Consider the following 12449-nt stretch of genomic DNA (forward strand, 5'->3'; position numbering starts at 1 on the left):
TGACTTGAGAAAAGTCTGCTTAGTGTCAAAATCCACATGAGATAATCTTTGAATTGATTAAAGTGCTGATAAAAAATCAAAGCGATAGCTCAACGTGGTAAGTGATAGCGATGTCTTGAACTTTTTTTTGCTTTTTTTTTTTTTTTTTTTTTTTAAGCACCCTGTGTTTTGCCTCTCAGGCTGCATACATATAGTCCTACTCCCCTGATTGGTAAAGGTTGTTGGGGTCCTGAATTGAGCCTGTAGGGGCAAGTCAGGATGTCACTGCTAAAGCCTCTGCCTCTGATTTTTTTTGGGGGGGGGCACATTTAGTAAAGATGCAAAAGGAACTTACTTGTCAGGGTTCAGTTCGAGAGTAAATTCACGACCCTCAATCACTGAAATTAAATATGATTTTAAGTAGGCTTAGTGCCTTAATACTACAATAATTGGCATTCAGATTATGCTGTTATGCCACCGTCATAATGGATGACTATATTGTGTTATCATGTTGACATACAGTATATACAGTAAATAGCATTCACATGGGTTCAGTTATTATTCTGTTTTCTTTCTTTTTTTTGCATGGAGAACTCCTTAACTCATACATTTGGTTTACAATAAAGCTTTCTTATTTGTTTTCTTCCATAGTCTATTGAAGAAGTGGGCGGTTACGTCCTGATTGCCCTCAACACAGCATCCAAGATTCCTCTGGAGAACCTGCGCATCATTCGAGGTCATTCTCTCTATGAAGCAAAGTTTGCCCTTGCTGTATTTGCCAATCTTGACAAACCTACAGGTCAGGCCACCAGTGAGCTTCTTCTCACCAGCCTGACAGGTCAGTCCACATCTCCATCTTTTCTTTACAGGTTTTCCATGACAGAATATCTTGAATATCAAAATTTAAGTATTAGAAAGCTGTAAAAAATATTTTTTTGGGTTTAGGGTTACATTTTCAATTGTGTAGCCTGACTTCACATATCACTTTTCTTTTGCAGAAATTCTTAAAGGAGGAGTTAAGTTTGGAACCCACAGGCTTTGCAATGTGGAAACAATACAGTGGTACGATATTGTCAACACTGACAGCAAACCCGTCATGGAGCTCCCAATGGCCAGCAACAATCCAAGTTGTAAGTCACATAATGTCACAGCATAAGGCCAAAACTGCAAACTCATTCATTAAGTCAGCTGATTTGTGCATTGTTACAGAATTTGAAAGGGTGTGTTAGCTAACATTTTACTTGGTATATTTTTTGTCTGCTTTAAAAGGTCAAAAATGCGACTCGAGCTGCTTCAATGGTTCGTGCTGGGCACCTGGTCCTCAAAACTGTCAGACATGTGAGTTGTCATTCTGTGACTTAATTTTATCATGGAATAAAAACAAAACATGAACTCAAGTAGATGTTGTTGCTGTACCAAATCTGTTTTTAATTAATGATTATTGTTAGTGTTAGTGTATATCAGTATGTATAGAGTATTGAAGCATATTACAGAGACAGAAGATCTGATCCCCAGAGGGCAAATTCAGGAGTGGCAGCAGCAGTAGGACAGAAATAACTACAGATAAATAGATGGACAAAGCTGGCGGGTCAAAGTGAATTGACACTGTCTGTGATCTCCACTGCTGTTTTACAGTCTTATGATAGCAGGCACAAAAGTACCTGAAGCGCTCTGGTTTTTCGTTACTTGCTTAGTTATTATCGTTTTCATTGCATGCCAAAAAACCCCCTGTAAACATACCCCATTGTTTTTGCCAGAAATTGTGCCTGCAAAATTTTATGATTTACAGCTTTAATATGGCTTTAAAATCAAAAGTAAATGATAAACTCTTGCTAGAGGTCAATCCAGTGACACTTTCCTGATCTTATTTCCAGTAACAAAGCTGAACTGTGCACAGCAGTGTTCCGGGAGATGCAAAGGGCCTTCTCCCAGCGACTGCTGTAATGAGCACTGTGCTGCAGGCTGCACAGGACCACGGCCCACCGACTGTTTGGTGAGAGAAAGACACCTTCATATGAGGGTGACAAGAGTAATGATGCGATGAGGGAGAGGGAGGGGAGGCAAGCGTTACAACAAAACACCCTCAACGATTCATACATCCGCTTTAAATCTGGACGAGAAGCCTCCACCAAAACAAAGCGTTCACTCAGCAGCATCTGTTTTTATGAACAATATATTGAGTATTGTCATCGGTTTTGACACAAGGAAGGCATATAAATGCTAATTAAGTCTTTTATTTGGCTGTGCCTTTAGTATCAGCGTCTGCTCTCCCTCACTGTGCTCCTCTCAGGACTAAGCCGAGGAATGCAGTGTTATCATTAGTGTGGGGCTCTGTTATGTTATCCCAGTGTACTAGATGACTGTTGTTCGTGCTGCAGGCCTGTCGGGACTTCCAGGACGATGGGGTGTGTAAAGACTCCTGTCCGGGCCTCATGCGCTACGACCCAAACCTGCACCAGCTTGTACCCAACCCACATGGGAAGTACAACTTCGGGGCCACCTGTGTCAAGAGCTGCCCACGTAAGGATGACCCCAAACAGAGAAACCTCTCTGATTTTTCATTGTGAAGATTGTTAATGAACTTTTGGACTTCGAAACGCTGATACATTTATTGCATTAAATAAAAGCATACACTGTTGTCACAGCTGTTGTCTTGACAGGCAAGATAAATGCAATAAAAGTAGTAAGCATCACTGGCAAATATGAACTACATCATGCATGTTTAGGAGCTTTTTGACATTACAGTATGCTGAACAAGTGCCCAGGTTGTCCTTCAGGGTTGTTAGATATTCAGTGGTTACAGTTAGGCTCAGTTTAATTATAAACTGTATGAACAAGGAAAGAAAATTATTGAGTTTCAGGGTGTGTTAATGCAATACTGCTCTTTCTCAATTTAACAGGCTTGTCCCAGTATTACTCAGCCTATACTGAATGACAGTGTTATTATGTACCTATAGTCATACTGATAAGTCATACAAGTTCTTAAAGTTTAAAAGCGCATTTGGTTGTGATGTTTGCCTGGTTTTCTTTTTCAGCCTGTAAATGTTGAATATTACATGATTATAAAGTATAAAAAAAAAAACTTGTATTCTGCAATCACTCCAGATAACTATGTTGTGACTGATCATGGAGCGTGTGTGAGGACATGCAGTGAGAACACGTACGAGGTGGACGAGGGAGGAATCAGAAAGTGTGCCAAGTGTGATGGACTGTGCCCAAAAGGTAGGTGGTTAAGATGTCACTGTGCAGCCTTTTATAGTTTTGATGGTTCATTTACTCAGGTTCTGCGCTTTATTACAAGCTGAGGGTGGGTAGAGTTTGAAGGTAAGCTAAGAGCAATATGCTACATACAAATCCTGTCATCAAATTATTCAAATTGTTGTAAATTAATTCACAGAGTATCGTTTAAAAGTACATTTTGTTGATAACAATTCGTACTTTAACTGTACCATACAACATAATATTACTTCCTTAGTAAAGAGCCTGAATCCCATAGTAGCCTACTTCCAGCACAGTTTCCTTTTTTATAAAATGTTTGCTCAGTTTGCGTAAAAGCTCAATTTCCAAAATTAGAGTAAAAAAGCAAAAAAAAAAAAAAAAAATTTAATTGTTTTCCTTACTGATATTTATTTTCTTAATTGTTTACAGTGTGTAATGGACTCGGCACAGGAAACCTGACTCACACCTTGTCTATCAATGCCACCAACATTGAATCTTTTAGAAACTGCACGAAAATCAACGGTAACATAGGTATCATCCACACATCGATTCATGGGTAAGTCAAGGTGAACAGCGATACACCCTTCGTGCTTGTCTACATCCACCCTATAAACCTTTACTAGTGGCAGACAACATGTATGTTCTTGTTATTTCTAGGGATACATATACTAGAACGCCAAAGATGGAGCCTGCCCAACTTGATGTGTTCAAGACAGTTAAGGAAATTACTGGTAAGACTGCTTAAAACCTGAGCAATGCATGACATGCTAAATTCACACTCAAGAGTTTTGTGATTAACATTCCCATTTGCTGCTTCAGGATACTTGTGGATTCAAACGTGGCCAGAGAGCATGAGCTCACTCAGTCCTTTTGAGAATCTGGAGATCATCCGAGGACGAACCAAGCGGTATGTTGCTCGTAACGACCGTCCCCACCCCCCTGCAGATTAACAACCGCTGCATCACAGGGAATGAATTTGTTTTTCAACAGCTGAGTGTTATTCAAGGCTGTCATAAAATCTTTCCTTTTCTTTTCCATCTTCTCTTCCCGTTCTACCTTTTTCTCTATTGCAGAGGAAGCCGCAGTGTGGTTGTGGCTCAGCTCAGGATCACCTCCCTGGGCCTTCACTCCCTCAAAGAAATCAGCGATGGGGACGTGGTGATCATTAAGAATCAGAACCTGTGCTACACCGACAAAAGCCACTGGAAGAGGCTCTTCAAATCAGAAAGCCAGAGTGCTACAGTAGAGGAAAATGCTGATGTTGCCTCATGTGGTCAGTCACATATTTTTGTTGTTGCATTTTGTAAATTCTGATTATGCAATACCACATTTAATGAATAAAGCCTAATTTCAAAATTAGATAATTACGTGGGAAAGATCTTGTTTTGAGATTGCATGTTTGCTTTCAGCTCTGCAGAACAACACTTGTGACAGGAAGTGCACCATGGATGGCTGCTGGGGCCCCGGCCCTGACATGTGTTTGGCCTGCCGTGACTACAGCCGTCATGGGAGCTGTGTTGACTCCTGCAACATCCTGGAAGGGTAAGGGAGGAATCTGTGTTTTAATGCCTTTTAAAGCTCTGAAATGCAGCGTTCCGTATTTTATACACATGAACGGTCGAATCATCAGATCTGTGTGCTGCACACTTAACTCCTTCAAAGTCTATTTTTATAGCACAAGCATTTAAAGACTATGACATTAGACAAGTTTGGGGATTTGTTATTGAAGCAAATCTAAGACCAAATACGATCCAAGGTATTTTGAAGTTAAACCTCCAGGAGATATAAGACAAACACTGCAGCTGAAATGGCACATACACTCGCATCTGTTTATCTTTGCAGATCTCTGTCAAACATTGAATTTCGATGTGCTTACAGTTTAACTTATGCCCTCAAAACGAGGATCAAGAATTTCGCTTTACATGTAATCGTTTGAAATGTGGGGCACCAGCAGTGAGAGTCTGTCGGCTTTGTTTTTGTTTTTTGCAGAGAGTCGCGGGAGGCCGTCGTGAATACAACCTGCATGCAGTGTCACCCCGAGTGTCAACACATGAATGGGACTATAACCTGCAGCGCACCTGTACGTGTGTCAGAACTTATTATTACAAACATCCATAAAAACAAAACTAACTCCCACCCCAAACACTTTAACTATTGTCGAACAGCTTTGTGCATATCATAAATGAATCCGAAATGGCAGCAATAAATGTTTTTTGTGTCAGTCGCTCAGAATCAGAGAGCACCACAAATGAACAATTATGCAATATAAAATCCATTGCACAAGTTTTAATGCTTTCCCCATCATCAACAGCCTTAATGGACCATAATGCAATGCAGGCACGCAGCATGTTATGTTTTGGATAAAGCATGTGGCTCACTGTTGACTTTTATGTGCTCATAATCCCGTCTTTAACTGAAAACATCAAGTTCAAGCACATTTTTGATGTTGTTGAAAGTAACTTTGGGTATTATTATTATTTAAAAAAGAGGTTGACAAGTTGAGAGAGTAGGTTCAATAATAAATTAAAAGTATTAAATTCCAAGTGTCTTAGAAAACAGAGTTGTACTGAACTAAACCTAACATTTCTGGTTTTCATTGCTAAACAGGGTGCTGGAAACTGTACAAAGTGTGCCAACTTCCAGGATGGACTGTTCTGTGTGTCTCGATGTCCTCAAGGCGTGCCGGGGGAGGACGACACGCTGGTGTGGAAATACGCCGATGAGATGAAAGTGTGCCAGCTGTGCCACAAAAACTGCACTCAAGGGTAAAAGCATTGTTCAGCCAACCCGAGAGCTGACACTACTACGTCTTTCCTGCCTTGAAAACATTTATCTATCAAATTGTTGATGGAGTAATTTAATCCAGATGCATCAGCTGTGATTCTTTTGGCACAGACTGAAGACAGAGGACAGCTTTCAGCAAGAGGCCATTTTTTTCCTAAGGCTAATGATGAAATTTGAAAAAAGTCAGGAAGGATATTTTGGACTAAAATGAAAGGAAAAATACCAGTAATTTTACATTTTTGCTAAGAAAAACTGATGGAACGAAGCCTGTGAGCTAGTTCAGGCAGACAAGTTGAGCTGCATTGCTATATACACATGTGACATGGCTCACTCTCCTCACTGGTCACTTAACGCATCCTCCCAATATGTGTAAGCTGCAAAAAGTCCCCATCTCGCCCTTTGTCTCTCAGTGTGCTGTCATAAGTACTGCTGCCTGTTCTCCCCCAGCATCCACCTGCAGGCTCCAGGTTTTTTTTCGATGTTTTCTCGTCACACCCCAGTATCTCATGTAAACACATCTGCGGGGAGTGATGAGGACGGAGCCTAGACGCCAAACTCTGAACATGTTCAGCTGTTCTAATAAACATTTGAATCATGAGCTGTCTCACTGGAATATATTTCACATTACTTTTTGCTCACTGCATACGTCATTTTGCACATTTCTGATTTCTTTTGCTTTTGGTTTCTCTTCATTTATATATTTATTTAATATTTACATCGATGGACTATCACCATTCGGAATGTCCTTTCTGAACAAAAATATGTAAGTATTTTTACAAACTCAGTTGACTCCAGTGATGCATCAAGCCAACGACTGATTCAACTGTACAACAGTAATTGTTGTTTATACTTCAATACTGAACTTGGACTTGAGACCTTGTTTTTCTGGCAAGAAATCAGCTTGTCATTGATTTTTTTTTTTTTATTTATTTTATTTTTAGGCACTCCCACTTTGAGTGTTTTTCATTAATGTTGGGAAACAAAAGTGTAGCAACAACATTTTTTTTTGATTGCTGATTGCAAAACTTTTCTCTGATTGGGCTGTGTGATTACATGATGACTGGCTTAATTTTCATTTTAAAGCACAGTGTTTGTATGGTTACTTGATGTTCTTTAATTTTTTTTTTTTTTTTCACAGGTGTACTGGGCCTGGTCTCGAAGGCTGCCAGAATAAAAGGTGAGTAAATACAGTAACAACTTCTTAAATTCTAATATCATCTTTCCTTGTTTATTGAATTTCTAAACGTGCCCTGTTGTATCCGCACTCTTAAATCAGCTTCCATTTGTCCTTCAGCTCTTCTGGTCTGTCCATGATTGCGGCTGGTGTAGTCGGCGGACTGCTGGCTGTTCTTATTGCGGGCCTCTCTGTGTTTGTGTTGCTACGCCGACGCCACATCAAGAGGAAGAGAACCATGCGCAGACTCCTCCAGGAGAGAGAGGTAAAGTGAGGAAACTGAGTCACCGCACTTGCAAGGAGACATCAAGACATCGTGTTGAGAGGAGTTATGTTTGTGACATTGAGGTTAATCCACAGAGGCACAGACTGTGCGGTTTGCGAGTCAGTTTGTGAGATATTCAGTCCTTCTTTTCCAGTTGGTTGAACCTTTGACTCCAAGTGGGGAGGCACCAAACCAGGCTCTGCTACGGATCCTGAAGGAACCTGAATTTAAGAAAATCAAAGTGCTGGGATCAGGAGCTTTTGGTACAGTTTACAAGGTAATAACATGTTTCAGGTTTTTGTCTCAAAACAGTTGTCAAAGTTACACTTCAGCACTGAGCTTTACTGAAGCTGGAGCTCAGAAGCACAGAATGTGCCAAGCCCACGTAACCAACACCCGTCAGTGTTTTCGCACATCTACATCTGTTGTCAATTTTTCAATTAAAAGAAACATTTTAACTTGCTAAATGATGCATGACTGACTCCACTCACTGCTGTGCTGTGTCTGTGTGTGAATATATACACAATATAGTATATATTGTGTATATATTCACACACATGTGTGTTTACACATGACATTGTGGGGACTTATCTTGCATAAGGGTACAAAGGGCTCATCTTTACAAAGTAAACTTTCTATTTTGGGGTTGCTTTTAGTTAAAGATTAAGGTAAATCCCCAGAGAATGAAAGTCAACACTGTAGTCTTAGTACAGAAACAAGTGTACGTGCATGCTCTCAAATTTCTGTCTCTGTGAGGACCAATTTTATTGCTGGACATTGAGAATTAGGACATTTTTGGACATTCAGCACTTTTTTTCAAAGGCTATTTGAGAATCAAGACTGGGTTTTAGGGTTATTGTTGAAAGGCTTAGTTTAAGGGCTGGGGTTAGCCATTTAGTTGGTTTAGGTTTATTCAGTGGTGAAGGAAATACTGACATCTGTAGTTTAATCAAGCTAGCCATAACACATTGTAAAAAATATTCCAAGTCCTGCATTCATAATTAAGAAAGGGAGTACAAAAATATGAGCAGTGTAATGTACCCAAGTCAAAGGCATTCATTAGACCACAGAATGATGCATGACAGTGCAGTCTGATTGGCTGTTAGCCTTGGTATAATCACTATATATAACTGTGATGACTCCTTCACACAGTTTGCTACAAGTACATTCACAATTTCATCTGTACTACAAAATAAAAATGATGAATAACAGAAGCTAATAGCCTTGTCCTATGCGGTACCTGTATTGTGATAAGGCACTCAATTTAGATATTTTTTTAAATGGATTTGTAAACAGTAGGCCTAGTATTATAATAAACATTACCCGAAATTAATTTTCAAACAAATAATATTAACACTGCCCATTAACTCTTATATGAGCTTAGTTTATCAAGTATTTCATTGTCATCACTGGTGTGTTAAGGTGTAAAAAGCATTTTAATATTTTATCTGGTAAGGGTCCTCACAGGTGCACAGTGCAAAGTGTTGCACTCATGCAGTACACACGGTATTTGTAATTGTACTGTATATGCTAACATCTGCGTGTATGCACGTGTCCACTTGATGAGTCAGGTGTAATTACAGCACATAAAATAACAAACTTGTGTCCGTACAGGGCCTGTGGGTTCCAGAGGGAGAGGATGTGAAGATCCCAGTGGCCATCAAGGTTTTGAGAGAGGCCACATCACCCAAAGCAAACAAAGAGATCTTGGATGTAGGTTCACTGATTTACGTGGTGCATTTTTAGATTCTAAGCTTACTGTAATACTGAGTCATAACTACAAAATAACCGCCACTCATTTTGAATCTTATTTCCCAAACTTCTTCAGTAAAGTATGTGCTAGTGTTGTGACATAACAGAGGAATTGTAAAAGTTACAAACTATGCTCATTTTGTTCAGTAATTATCACAATATTTTGACTTGGTTAAAATAATATTATTATTGCTTCCCAGATGTCAGTTTAACTGTAATGCATCCTGTAATTTATCGCACATGCGACTTTATTTGAAAGTAATGACCTCTCCCTCCTAACGGAAAACGTGTCATGTTCCTGCACGGTGACCCTCCTACTAGTTTGTAGGAAATGGGATTAGTTCATTGAAGGGCTGTGCGTGGGTGTTGGTGTGTAATTCAAAGCTGAGGTGTTCTGGAATGCAGTCCTGTAGCCGCGCTGAGGAAGCTGCCTGCTCCACATGCATTAGCAAACGGTTGAATGTGCATCTCGGATCTGATGATTTTTGCAGACGTGTTGCTCAGTCAGTGGACATCTGGAAGCTGTGGTGGACGTTCACGTTCCTCTCAACCTCATGACTTAAGGGCTTGCTTTTAAATGTGTTTTGATGGCTCTTTCTCATCAGTGTGTCAGAATTACAGAGCTCCTAACAATCAAGTGGTTATTTATTGAACAGTTTTGATACTGTAATAGGCATGTTGAAAAAGTACAAGTAATGCACTCATGAATGGAAACCTACTAAATAAAGCTCAGTTTGAAGTGCTGGTTGCATGGATCTACCTATCTACCTATCTGCCTGTTGTTGGTAGCAGTGCCTATTATCTCCATGTTTTTTCTTTACATCGATTTTCTGTTATGACAACTGAGAGTTTCCACTCTCAGCTGAGACACATGAAATATGCTCAGCCTGGAATGACTACTGCTAAGAAGCTTATCACCCAGTGCTTGGTATATGCGCAAATGTTGTGTTTCTTAAGCGCTTCCCGGAATGAATGTTGACACTTCTACAAATATTGGCTCAGTGGAAGACAGAATAGGCTATGAGACATTTTCTTTTGGGTCTTTGCACTTTTAATCCATCTTTTTTTTTTTTCTTTTGTCCATGCACTATACAGGAGGTCTTTTTGTTCGTATCATCTGACTGCCCCCTGTTAATTTTAAACACAGAATGACAAAAAATGCTTTGATGTATGTCTACATGTGCACCACAGGAGGCTTACGTAATGGCCAGTGTGGAACACCCCCATGTGTGTCGCCTGCTCGGCATCTGCCTGACTTCCACAGTGCAGCTGGTCACCCAGCTGATGCCCTACGGCTGCCTGCTGGACTACGTCAGAGAGAACAAGGACAACATCGGCTCGCAGTACCTGCTCAACTGGTGTGTGCAGATAGCCAAGGTATGCATCAAGTGACACGGTGAGATCTGTTCAGTAGGTACAGCAGGTATGGGGGCTGTGGTTGTTTTTCACATACAACAGATGTTAAGTACTAAATAAAAATAACAAACGTAAAAAAGTTGAGTTTTTCACAGTTGTTTTCTTGCAGTAACAATGCTGTTTACCTCATGCCTGCGTGGGGTTTAGGCGATACAGTGAATGTGATAAAAGTAACTGAGCATTTCTGGAGAGCAAAAAAAAGTTGTTTTTTTTTTTGTTTTGTTTTTTTTTGCAATAGCGAGGAAGTGCAGTATCTGCCACCTTTAACGGCTCAGAAATATTGTTGAATAATTTGCCTCATCAGGTGATGATGACAAGTCCATTAGTACGGTATTCTGCACTTTTAGATCTTTCATCGTGTCTTTCCATGTTTTGTTCCACTTATGTATTAACTTGTATCATTTAACAAAAGGGCATGAACTACCTGGAGGAGCGCCACCTGGTACACCGTGACTTGGCAGCGAGAAATGTCCTGGTAAAGAATCCTCAACATGTCAAGATCACAGACTTTGGTCTGGCCAAACTCCTCAACGCAGATGAGAAAGAATATCATGCAGATGGTGGAAAGGTTGGTTGGAGATTAAATTAGTCTACAGTGTCAGTTGTAAATATTTCAGAAACATCTTAAATTCATTTTTTAGTTATATAGTCGTGGGTTGCACACAAGTTTACCTAAATGCAAACAACCTTATTTGGGCATTTGCATCCTGATACAAACTGGGTGCTTGTTGGACAGATTACTTCCTGTCACAATAATATGATATTTATACATGCAAATTCTAGATAGTATGTAAGTGAAGTAGTATAAATAGTCCCAACAGTGAACTGAGTTCTGAGAGGAATGACACATCAGATGAGTTCAGTGTTTCTTTGTGCAAGTGTGAGCACTATTTTCCTCACAGAAAAATGTAGTACTTGTGCTTACATGTAACCACAGGATGACCTATACACTTCTCTCTGTTGTATCCAATATTGTAAGAAATTTCCCATAGTGTGATAATGCCCAAATATTTTTATTCTTTTATTCTTTAGCTGAATTTTGTCAAAACATATATAAACATATTTACTGTGATTCATTATTGTCTTCTAAACAGAAGAGATAATAATTTTTACTGGTAACGTAATACAGTATTCAGGTTCTGTCCAGAACTTGCTTGTCCTCAGCAGAGGTGCAGATGTGGAGAAAGTCCAGTTCTTTGAAATTCATCTGGACAAAGTTGGACTGGATGTCAGGAACAGACACCTGCCGCTGTTGAGATTTCCTTGCCATTGCTATTCTGAAACAAGTTGCTAATTAAACCTGACAGGACCTTTTCCACACAGGGATTAAGCCTTGTGTTTGAGTAAAATACAAATGAGTAGAGATATGCTTTGAAAACCACCGAGCAATACTGAACCACGGTATGGAACAAGTCTTAATCCTTATGCAGGAAACCATCCCTGAAATCATTTTTTAAGCTTTTTGTGATGACAATCACTGCTTCTCCTAAAATTGCAAACTGCACCAAAAAACTTAATAAAAGTGGATTTTAATGTGTGTGACTATTTTCTGCACCACCAGGTGACAGTACAGTTGATACTATATGTGGTGAAGACACTAATGTATTTTAATGTAAGAAAGACCTATAGTGCTTTGAGTAAAGAAGCCAAATCTGATTAGATAACTTACTGAAGTAAAGTTATTTCTCTTATTCACAGACTGTGACAGTCGTTGCTATTGAGAGTCAGTTGGAAAATATACATTTGAGGCCACTGTCTCAATGAGCTAATTAACCTTTCTTCATCTTCATCTTAAAAATTCTCCTGCAAACACACGTGTGTAAAGCAAAAATATATTCGATTAAGTGTTAGTCGTCCAGA

At 39.6% G+C, this 12449-nt stretch overlaps 1 protein-coding gene across 1 annotated transcript in view; it reads left to right on the forward strand.

The window, feature by feature from the left end:
- egfra (epidermal growth factor receptor a (erythroblastic leukemia viral (v-erb-b) oncogene homolog, avian)) overlaps positions 1-12449 on the forward strand; it is a 40248-nt gene that overhangs the window by 20477 nt on the left and 7322 nt on the right. Inside the window, exons 3-21 of the mRNA XM_046409610.1 lie at positions 631-817; positions 978-1109; positions 1249-1317; positions 1854-1972; positions 2358-2499; positions 3085-3201; positions 3628-3754; positions 3856-3929; positions 4018-4105; positions 4272-4471; positions 4608-4740; positions 5188-5278; positions 5806-5963; positions 7121-7159; positions 7277-7421; positions 7576-7698; positions 9036-9134; positions 10365-10550; positions 11002-11157. Of these exons, the coding sequence (XP_046265566.1) occupies positions 631-817; positions 978-1109; positions 1249-1317; positions 1854-1972; positions 2358-2499; positions 3085-3201; positions 3628-3754; positions 3856-3929; positions 4018-4105; positions 4272-4471; positions 4608-4740; positions 5188-5278; positions 5806-5963; positions 7121-7159; positions 7277-7421; positions 7576-7698; positions 9036-9134; positions 10365-10550; positions 11002-11157 (2385 nt within the window). The remainder of the gene's footprint in view (positions 1-630; positions 818-977; positions 1110-1248; positions 1318-1853; positions 1973-2357; positions 2500-3084; positions 3202-3627; positions 3755-3855; positions 3930-4017; positions 4106-4271; positions 4472-4607; positions 4741-5187; positions 5279-5805; positions 5964-7120; positions 7160-7276; positions 7422-7575; positions 7699-9035; positions 9135-10364; positions 10551-11001; positions 11158-12449) is intronic.

The sequence above is a fragment of the Scatophagus argus genome, chromosome 13, assembly GCF_020382885.2.
Source record: "Scatophagus argus isolate fScaArg1 chromosome 13, fScaArg1.pri, whole genome shotgun sequence".
NCBI lineage: Eukaryota > Metazoa > Chordata > Actinopteri > Scatophagidae > Scatophagus > Scatophagus argus.